General features: G+C 39.2%; 1 protein-coding gene across 1 annotated transcript; it reads left to right on the forward strand.

Annotated features, from left to right (window-relative positions):
- The first annotated feature begins 291 nt into the window (after nucleotides 1-291).
- On the forward strand, nucleotides 292-10,996 carry LOC308078612 (MOB kinase activator 1B). The gene is made up of 6 exons (XM_080419856.1): nucleotides 292-558; nucleotides 3,157-3,323; nucleotides 5,389-5,482; nucleotides 6,023-6,156; nucleotides 6,624-6,787; nucleotides 7,463-10,996. Exons 1-6 carry the CDS (start codon nucleotides 545-547, stop codon nucleotides 7,538-7,540), a joined length of 651 nt encoding a protein of 216 aa, XP_080275982.1. The 5' UTR covers nucleotides 292-544; the 3' UTR covers nucleotides 7,541-10,996.
- Nucleotides 10,997-11,464: the final 468 nt, after the last annotated feature.

Consider the following 11,464-nt stretch of genomic DNA (forward strand, 5'->3'; position numbering starts at 1 on the left):
TGCGGACTGCTGGACCCCCATCTGAAAACATGTTTTGCCAGGGACCCCATACAATTGTCTTTGTGTTGATAATGTTTCATTTATTTATTATTATTCAAACTGAGTAACTTTTTTTCCCATGATTTTTTTTTAAAATTGCAGATCTACAATCTCACAACGCGTTGCATCGTTGTTGTATAAAGTGCTCTTCTTGGCATAAAGGTTGCTTCTTTTAGGCTCGTTTTCGTAGACCCGGTTGCTTGTTTCTCTCACAGAACCTGGCAACAGTGGTCAGAAACAGAAGCAGAAGAAGAAAGCGTCCAGTCAGTTGTGTTTAACTAGTTCTCCTCCTCTCCGGGATCAAAACAACCACATTACGAGCTTATATTTATATTTTTTAACTCAACAGTCGTGTTTAATGACAAGCAGTGGTGTTTATTTGACAGTAGTCTGACCTCCAGGAGCTCTGTGTTGAAGACAGGGTTTAATTTAAACTGAAACACATCCACTCTCTGCGTTATTTCACAAGGAAGGAGTTCCTCTGGTTCTGGGTGGAAGAAGAAATATGAGCTTTCTGTTGTGAGTTCCTGTTTCTGTTATTATTGGAATCAATGTTCTATCTGCGGATTTATTCAGGCCTTTCTATAAGACTAGTATGAACATCTAACATCATAAGTGAGAGCTAACAGCTAAACGAGAGCTAACCTATGGGGGGGTTGGTTAGGACAGGGCTACTTCCTGGATCTCTAGTGCATCACATCAGCTGCTCCATCCAGCCTGGATGGAGCAGCTGATGTGATGCACTACTAGACCAGTGGGTTTCAACCTTTTTTTTCATATCAAGGTCCATTATTTATTTGGCATTTGAGCCACGGACCACCATTTGAGCTGCGGACCACCGTTTGATGAGATTTAGCCTCTCAGAACCCAAAACTTAGAATATTTTGTTGCCTTTGGATAAGATTGTGTCCACAATTCCATGCTGTATTGATGTACCATAGATAACAGGCAAACGTTTGATCAAAAATAACCATTCTTCTACATTCTCTAATTGTGTAGACTTCTTGTAAATGAAGTAATGCAGTCCAGATGTTTAACAATAATTTAACTCTTGAGAGCGTAAAATGAAACGGGTCCATATGTTTTCATTTTACACAAGAGTTAAAGATCTATAAGGGTCTATTTAACTCTCCATCATTTAGCTGGGGACCACCTGAAGTGAACCCCCTCATGGACAACTGGTGGTCCCCGGACCACTGGTTGAGAACCACTGCACTAGACACACCCGGTCGCTTTAAAACAATAGTTGTTACAATGTAACGAGCATGTCAAAGTTACGTGTGACTTGATGATGATGACAAGACATCATCAAAAGACACTATGAAGACAAGGATTGGTACAGGAGCTACACAGTTAGTTAGTAAGAAGGCCTGAGACTGTCCTGCTGGTACTGACTGTGAATTAAATGTTAGATTAAATTAGAGTTAAATTGATTTAACTCTGAGACAGTACGGAGTGTATATTTGAAAAGTCATTTCTGCAGACCTAGCCTTGGATCAAGACTATCGTAGATGTATTTTTATCGTGTCTGACTTTTGCTTTCGTGTCTACCAAGATAAAATACATCTATGATAGTCTCCTTGATCCAAGGCTTTTCTGCAGGCTCGTATCATCAAACGCTTTGAAGACACATCATGGATTGAAACAGGAACAGCAGACAGTTAGGCCTTACTGTCTGCTGTTATGCTTTAAATTAATTGTACATTAAATTAAATTATTGTAACTCTGAGACAGTACAAATGTAATCAAATGGACCCTGGTTCTGTTTGATTACATTTGTACTGTCCCAGAGTACATGGCCCAGAGTAACAAATAGATCAAATCTAATGATTATTTCAAACCACAAATTGATTAAAAAAAAACGTAATGTTTTTATTTGGATCTTTTTCACTGCATGTATTGCTATGGGCTGGGGACGGCACCTGTCAGTGTCAGCAGGGAGTGTTGGGCAGGAGGAGTAGGACGAAGGCTCTCCGTCCTCCCGGTGGAGGCTCCTCACTGGCAGCAGTGACTGACAACACAGAAATGTGTGTGGGGAGGAATTAATTGGCATAACAACTAAATTCGGGGTGAAAAAGGGGTCAAAAGCGAGAAGGAAAAAAATATTTTAGTTCCCCGATAGCCCACTTTAAAGGTCCCGGGTTTGAACCCCTGTAGGCCTTTCTATGTGCAGTTGGCATAGTAAGTATCTCCGTGTTTGTGTTGGATTTCCTCCCACACCGTAAGAAAAGCATGCTAGGTATAGCCTGACACAATTATTACATAAACGTCTAATCACAATTATTTGAGATAATCGCAATTATTTTTGCATAATCGTCATCATCATTTCCATGTTGAAACATTTTCAAATATATATATTTTTTACATGTGTAAAATTATTCAATATGTCAATAATTGCTTTGTATGTTTAAGTTATTTGTTATATCTGCCCTGTGCATTTTTTTGATTGTCATATGTTCCCATGTTCAAAGCCAAACACGACACAATTAAAACGTTAATCGCAATTATTTGAGTGACAATTAATCGTCTTAAATTTGTAATCGTGATAGCCGTAGCTAGGAACTCCTGCCAGTGCCCTTGACCAAGGTACTGGCATTACAACTGGAGTTAGTTCCATCCTGAGCGCTGTGTACGGTGGTTGCTCATACTCACTGCTCCTTAGGATGCAGACAATACCCAAGAGGATCATAAAAGAGCTTGAACAAACGCTCCATCTGTTTGTTGTTTTGTTTTGAATGGGGACTGAACAAAACATGTGTCCATCTGGCTACATATGGACCTTTATTAGGACATTAGGCTGTCAGGCGGTATTTAAACCCCAGCAGGACTTTGTCCAAGTAAGTTCATTAGATATTAGACACACGGCACTGAAGGCTAGACGATGTCATAGCAAATCTGCAAGCTCAAAATGCGTAGCGGTGCAACATGTTGTGAGCACGTAGATCTGCTGTTTCGGAACAATTATGTAGTGACACATTCTTTTTCGGGTGATGGTTTTTTGTAACAAGGTTCCCGTCTAATGCTCATGTAAGCTCAATGACTCATTTGCACCTTGCTTAACCAAACAATTGTTCTTCTCCTTTTTTTTTTTTTTTTTTTTTTAAATGTGACTCACAGTGGAAATCGTTCATCCAAGACGTTCAAGCCTAAGAAGAATATCCCTGAGGGTTCACATCAGTATGAGCTGTTGAAGCATGCCGAGGCCACGCTGGGCAGCGGCAACCTGCGCATGGCGGTCATGTTGCCTGAAGGGGAGGATTTGAACGAATGGGTTGCAGTCAACAGTAAGCATTAAAAATGTTCCCCCCTTTTCCATAGATCTGGTTGCTGCCACTTGGAAACCTCACATGTCCAAAAACGGTTACTTATCAAGATTCAAATCCATAAATAGCAGATCTACAAGCTCAAAACTTGAGCTTGTAGATCTTCTGTTTGTGCTACTTTTGTGTGACACTGTAATACGACAAAGTAGTGCATTCATTTACGGGGAAAAAATGTAATAACATAAAACATGGAGATATGTGGTTTCTGCCCAACACCAACTGTATCAACCTGTAAGATTGCACTTCCACTTTTGTCAGAGTGACTATCTCCATCAACGTTTTGGTCCGTATTTTACATAGCTTTTACTTTTGCTTGTTCAACATGTTGCAAAGAAACAGACTTGTTGAACAAGTTGAACATGTTGATGAGTCAGTCAGCTGAAAATGTTAAAATTGAACTTTAGACACCATCTATAGTGTCAGGGCAATGAGTCTCTTTACTTTATTTATTTATTTACGGGACTGTGCACACTAATGAACATTTCGATCAATAAACATAATATCATGTTAATATGCTGGATTTAGCTGTACATTAATTTCCATCCGTTGTCCCTCTTACAAATACACCACAGCAACAACATGACAAAATCAGAGAGAACTTACTACTGCCTAAAAACTAATTTAAAGAATACCATACCTAGTTTAAACCCAACCAAAAACCCACATACCTACCAAAGTCTAATACCTAAACAATAGAATATCTAAAGCCTAATTTGAAATATCTAAGATTTAAAAAGTATCAATGGTCACATGTTTGAGACATTTTTAACCATTGCTTTAGTTGTGTTTTGAAAGTACACAAGGTGGGGCTTTCCCTTAGAGTGACTGGGACTGGGAGGCTATTCCGTCCGTTCACCACGTCAGAGTGTCTTCCTGTGGATAAAATCGCGCTCTCTCAAGCAAGACAACTATTCCACAATCTCTGAATGCTACATAGAGTCTGTAATCACATCTCCTGAAAGCTGATAAGAGGAAGTTGTCATGTTTGTCATTTCCGTTCTCAAAAATACGTTTTGAAATATCTTTAAAATATCTTTGAATTTTCATTTCTGCTAAGCTGCAGGCTATATGCTGCGACTAATTTAATTTAGATTAGGACACATTTGCGTGACTACAAAGACAAACGGAAGAGAGAGAGACAGGGGAGGGGGTTCTATCTGTTTTACCCACAAATCATTTTCATTGCTTCCGCTTTCTTTGTACTGTAAGATTGCATTTGGAAATTATGTGAGTCAACAGTCTGGTTTGAGAGACTAGGGCATTGATAACTGACCAGTAACTGGTTGGAGAAAACCTTCTTTTCTTCTTTCTTTTTCTCTCAACTTTCATCAGGGACGATTCATTGGATGGTTTATATGGGCTCTGTGCATAACTGTAGAACAGGTTTCATTGGATGGTTTAGATAGGCTCTGTGCATAACTGTAGGACAGGTTTCATTTGATGGTTTAGATAGGCTCTGTGCATAACTGTAGGACAGGTTTCCAGAAGGTGGCATACCCAGCCGTTTCCTGTTCCGGTTCAGTTTCCTTACAGCTTCGTTTGATTGGCTCGACAGCAAATTTGAACCGTAAAAACAAATTTCACACCTTCATTATGCGTTTAATATGCATGATAATGAATTACATTTCACCTTGAATAAATCGATTGCATTGTATAGATTGCTTTGAGGAAAGAAATAGAAAATACAACTAATTGTTTTGTCACACACAATAATGCATCATCATAGCCACCAAATTTGGTGTTTTATTGAGTCAGTGTGTTTAGTTTGTTTTAGTGAAACCAGAACCCAGAACTCTAGTCGGTTGACTTGATCACCACACTACCACATAAAATGCCTCTGGGGTGTTTGCGTTAATGTACAGGACAGGTGGGACTGTGCAGTGAAAAGGGAGAGTTGAGTCAAAACATGATTGGTTTGTACAACACAAGCTGTTTTAGGTTTTGGATGAAATTCAGTGGCTTACATACTGTTAACTGAAATGTTTTTGTGTGTGTGTGTGTGTGTGTGTGTGTGTGTGGATTTCAGCTGTGGATTTCTTCAACCAGATAAATATGCTCTATGGCACCATCACAGACTTTTGCTCTGAGGAAAGCTGTCCGGTCATGTCTGCTGGTCCTAAGTAAGTGCATGGGTGTGAATGTGTGTATTGGAATGTTAAGTTTATTTTGTGGCATGTACCAGCTTGGATGTAAATGAATGAGGTAGTGAAACAATTTTCTCTGTCCAATAAATCAGTTTGCACAATGGATGAATGCTACAGATTTAAACTCTACACCAGTGGTTTTCAAACTTTTTGTACCCACCAATGGACAAGTAAAAATCTCAAGGCTCCCTGTATTCATAGCAAAAATAGCTGATCTGCAAGCGCACAAGTCATTAATAAAAAATTAAAAAAGGTTTTAAAGAGTATAGAATTTGCCTGTGCATTGCACTGACTAGACTAAGTGTTAAAATAATGAATAGCTTTTTCTTTAGTTGTATATATCGCAATAATAATAATGTGTGGTTGTCACAAAATGCCAGCCCAAGACACACCTGGACTTATGTCACGTCACACCAGGGTGCCTGTGACACACCGTTTGACACCCACTGGTCTAGACACTGGCTCACACAATGTAGTCTAATGGGTGAGATGTGTTTTGTGATCCGTCTCATTTAGGTACGAGTACCACTGGGCAGATGGAACCAACATCAAAAAGCCCATCAAATGCTCTGCTCCCAAATATATCGATTACCTTATGACCTGGGTGCAAGACCAACTCGACGATGAGACACTATTCCCATCAAAGATCGGTATGAGTTTATTGCATTTCTGTATGATTCGTGACAGGCCCTGTCCTGCTGTAAGTAATATAGCCACTGTTGTCAGTCAAATTTGTGGATGGCGCATGAATTAGCATGCCTCAAATTGTCAGTTTTATCACGGATATACCAAAACAAATATGATTTGATTTCATATTTTGTTCATATGAATGAATGTTCATGTGGAAGTATGTGATCTCATTCGAGTGACTTTTAAGTGGAGCCACGTGGTTATGTGCATAGAGGTCTGTTTTTGTACCGTCATCTGTCATTAGTCTGTCCAACAAAATGAAATGTAATGAAAGTGGCATTTCAGGAAATCAACCGCAGCTATTTCAATAGGGATGCTATTCCCCAGGCGATTGAACAATCTCCGTTCTGTTACCCTGGTAAATGCCTTTCAGATCTTACACATGACTCACATCTGAGTAAAGGATGTACTTTGTATGTATCCCAAGGTGTTCCCTTCAAGCGGAACTTCATGTCCGTGGCAAAGACGATCCTGAAGCGTCTGTTCAGGGTCTACGCCCACATCTACCACCAGCACTTTGACTCCGTCATGCAGCTGCAGGAGGAGGCCCACCTCAACACCTCATTCAAGCACTTCATCTTCTTTGTTCAAGTAAGGAGTGTGTTCTTACAACTACGTCACTCGTGCTTTTGTTCCTCAACCTTAACGGATATCAACGATGTAAGATGAATAAAAGATTGAAGGCCCCATGAAACGGATACCAGATTAGAATTCTTCAACCAGAATGTTTAACTCATTCAGTGCCAAGTAAATAAATAAATAAATGCCAACAGTGCCAGTTATTTTTCTTATCTTTTCAAGTAGTCACAGAATATTTATCTCCAGTATGATCGATCCCCCGATCGTTGCTAAACACGGAGGTTATCTCTGTGCTTTCTGTCCGTTCTCTAGTTATTGGCCGTTGAACATAGCATGTCTCGCTGAAAAATGCAGAGCAAAACGCAGGAGGCGAGATACAAGGGTTTTTTCCAAATCCAATAACAAGAAAGTGAATGGTGACTGAGATTTTGCGATCACGTGATCTCCTGTTTCTCTGTGTGCCTGAGAGTGAAATGGTGGCTCGGCTCATATGTTAGCGAAGAGCGCCATCTAGCGTAAACACCGAAAACACGGTTTGGACGTGTTACACGTCTTTGGCACTCTGGGGCTTTGGAAAAAAAATACATGTTACACGTCAATGGCACTGAATGAGTTAAGAGAGAGAAATCTATATGTAGGAGTTCACATACTTATACTGTACGTATGCGTGTTCCTCCTCACTTTCAGGAGTTCAACCTCATTGACAGGAAAGAGCTGGTCCCGTTGCAGGAGTTGATCGAGAAACTGACGACCAAGGATAGATAAACGACGGCCATGTCATCCTTCCTTCTGTGGTCTCCTATTCATTTTGCACAGATACCCGCCCCACCCTGGCTGTGTGTATGCAGTATATACTATATTTCCATTTGGGGAAATGATTTTTTACAAGGCCAGGAACAAGGAAAGGGTTTTGATAGGTTAAGGCACTACCACTATAAGGCTATCAGGGATTACAGACAAAATTTAACAAACCACAGATAAAAACAATAGAACAACATATAGTTGTACATCTTTGGACAGAACCCTAGAACTCATGTTATCAGTGTTGAGTCATTGCTTACATGTAGTGCACTACATACCTATTCATTATCATTATGTTTGACTCTGTGTTTCTGAGTCATCACAACTAGTCTTGGGCGGTAATTTTTCATACCTTCATACTTTCCTGACATTTTACCAGGATACACGGTATATGAAGGGTATACGGTATATGACGGTATTTGTGTAAAAGAAATGAGTAAATGAATACAAGCGGAGCTGCTGGTGATAGAAGTCGCATGGTAGCATGTTGTCGCTGTCAGGTAGAAATGTCCAAACCGGTTGCTTTTCAGGAAATGGGGAACATGTGATCCAATGTAGTTGTTCTTGTTGATACTTTTCATTGGTTCAATATTTATAAAACCCCACTGACAGACGTAACCACTTTCACTTAAAATTATAATAATTTGAAAATAGCTAAAATTGCCTATCTATGAGCAAACAGCGTGGTTGCGTTGTGAGCTCGTTGATGGGCTATTTTTGCTACTTTTGTGAGACTGTAGGGCATTAATTTACGAAACAAATATATAATATTGAAATATGGAGGTACAAGGTTTCTGCCTGACGGCTGTTGGACAAGTCCTGGGTTTAAATACCGAAGGACCCGGTGACACTTGTCGCCACAGCAGATACGGACACATCAGTGGTCTGAACAGAGATAATGTGCGAGTGGTGATGGTCACAGACCTGGCAGTTGAATAAACGTGTGGCAAATAAACTACTTTTGTACTTGGAAGTAGTCATCTCAAGATAAAGATATTTTGTCTGACATTGAAACTCATACGTACCTTTTGGGGATTTCAAAATGCTCTGGTATACCGTAATCCTTGGTACCGCCCAAGACTAATCACAACACTATACAGCTATGTCCATCCATGCCATCATATTTTCATGTCCAAGCTGACCACAGGTGAGAGTAGGGTGTAAGGAAAGTTTATTAGGACATTTAGGAAAGCTATTTAGCTAGTGTAAAAGAACTACTTAGGCCAGGTCTTAAGCAAAACCAATAACCAGTTTCTAAATAAATGAACACTTTATCTTTGTATTAAGAGCTGGATCAGGGTTTCTTAGTTTTCAAATTGGTATTGCCCAAGTACAATGTCAGTATAGCAAGATTCCTAAGTGCCTGGCATGGCTTAAAATCACTCCATATGACTGGCAGGGACAGAAAACCTTCATGCTAGCTGAAGCAGAACTAAATGTGATAGCTAAAGACCATATAATTTAGTTATTTTCTTTACAAAACTATTGATTTGCCGTTGGGTTATTTCAGTTGCCCCACCCCATTGTTTGGTCCTAAATGCCTACCTTGAAGTAAACATCTGATCTGATGTACTTTTTGTCATTTAGATATTTGTATATGTTGAAATGTACTAGCCATTTAACTTACCCTAAGGAGTTGTTTAAAGAACATAATTTAGTTTTCAAAACTCCTCTGTCAAGTGCTGGCTATGATAAATGAATGTTTTGAGAGACCTTGAACAGGGACTAGCAGTCTAATATGGTGTAGCAGGGGCTAAAAGATGGATCGTCTTATCTGGTCTGCCACTCCCTTCACAAACAAGTCAGTTGTTTCCTCACTGATGGTTTTATTTAAGCACTCTTACGGCTCAAATGACCAACGTCAAAACTGGTCAAAATAAATAACGATCAGAATAAACGTAACGCATACAAAAACATAATAAAAGAAAATACACTTGAAATTGATTTACCTCACTGGCTGTATATGGAGATGAAGGGAAGCCCAATAAACAATTAAAAAACTAACAAACTGAAACAAAAACAAATTGATCAATTAAACTCAAAATGAAACATAATATACAACTCAAACATTGACATAGAACTTAAATGTTGGCATTCAAAACAATAAAACAATCCTTGTCAGTGACACGCTGCTTATGACAAATACACATCCGTCTTCACGGAAGCGCAACACGCCTTCACGCTAGTGAGCCTTCTACCGGCACACTACCATATATGGCAAAACGGCCGGAATACGCACAACACTTTGAGCAAAATAAAATAAATAGTGAATGTAGAAAATAACAAAAAAAACTTACGGTAGCCAAAGGTCAATCCTAGTAAAATGTTCTGTATAGTATGCTGGTTGGCGCCTCAAATAGTTGAGCATTGGGGCCATTTCTTTAACTTGATAATATAGGGTCAAATATGAACCAACTCTTTGGGGGATCTTTAACATTGAACTGTACATAGGCTTATGGTTCACACATTAGAATAGAATAGAATATTGCCCTCAAGGTCACAAATTACTGTTAAAAGTACTGTTATTAATTATTAATTGGATAATGCTGCATCCCTTGTTCTCTATAATGGCCATGAAGCACTTTGAACAATTTCCCTGATCCCTCTTTTGCCTGAATGTTTATCCCACATAGACTGCTTTGTGAGAAGCTGTGTTATCTATTTGATCATAGTTTTTTTTTGTTTCCCCCCCCAATGAATGTTACTGCAATGCTTAACCAACACTGCAACGGGCTATTTGGCATATGCAAGTGAGATTTCTTATGCTTATGTATGGTCTGAGTTGTGTTGCTGTGCTTTCAGGCAGCATATGCATGATGAATCTTTTCCAAAATGTAAATGTAGTTTACTATGCAATAATAATTGACATTACACTCAAAACATATAATTCATACGTTATACATTCAACTGTTGATTTGCTTAGTGTAGCTTTTGCTGTGTGTGATAGGAAATAAATTGACCCGACCCGACCCTTTTTAAGTCAAGGCTCAAAACAGCGAGACAAGTGTTTGCTATATTATCTTCCAATTTGTTATTTTCAGGAAGACATCAGAAATGCAGACCTGTAAATAACCAAGATTAGACATTTTGATAACCTTTTGGGCAAAGCATGGTGTGGTAGCTTATTGGCTAAAGAATGTGTTTTGGATTATAACATTTTTGTCATCCATCGACCCTTTCCATTTTGTTTAGATGCTTATGAATGTTATCAGAAAATGTAGTAGTAAAGCAGGTAGGCAACTGTAACGCATCTCATCCTTCTGAAATGAACATGGCATAATAGCCTGTTGCCTACTCTTTTCTCCTCGACTGTAATGAATGACATTGAAATGTTTGTAAATAATGGCTTGATTGATTAGGGTTTTCAATGCTACTGAACTGAATTGTGCTGTTTACAAATAAAGATAGTCTTTGACTCTGTTTTATAGTCCACTTTTCTGCAAGGACCTTGAGTTTGTAGTCATAAAATGAGTTGTCATTTTTGCACTTGCTAAAAAAAACGTAATTTTAGGTTAAATGCTTTGAAATAAGCTCTACGGTCAACACGGCCTAAAGAGATTTTAACGGTAAAATACGTCTGTGAATACCCCACTCCAGAATCAAAGCTTTTACATGAGACTACAGCATAGACTTGCTTTGCTGGGGTCTTCAACAGGGGGTCTGGGACCCCTAGGGGGTCCTCAGAGTTACTACAGGGGGGCCGGGTGCCACATCTTTGTGTGATAGGATGTGTTTTTACATTAAACACTTGAACTCTAGCGTCCCTGTTCTGAGGGGAACATTAGCAGAAAATAGTAGATCAAATAGTAGATACACGCTCAAAATTGTACTAAAGCACAGTACTTGAGTACATGTATCTCTGCTGGCATAGTTATGTATAAGGACTAC

This window comes from Gymnoscopelus braueri (genome assembly GCF_963280865.1).
Source record: "Gymnoscopelus braueri genome assembly, chromosome: 22".
In the NCBI taxonomy this organism is placed as follows: Eukaryota; Metazoa; Chordata; class Actinopteri; order Myctophiformes; family Myctophidae; genus Gymnoscopelus; species Gymnoscopelus braueri.

What these genes read in the sequence shown, in the direction of transcription:
- LOC308078612 (XM_080419856.1), top strand. An exon ending in CGAATGGGTTGCAGTCAACA is followed by an intron (nt 3,324 to 5,388) that starts GTAAGCATTAAA and finishes TGTGGATTTCAG; the next exon opens with CTGTGGATTTCTTCAACCAG. An exon ending in GTCATGTCTGCTGGTCCTAA is followed by an intron (nt 5,483 to 6,022) that starts GTAAGTGCATGG and finishes CGTCTCATTTAG; the next exon opens with GTACGAGTACCACTGGGCAG.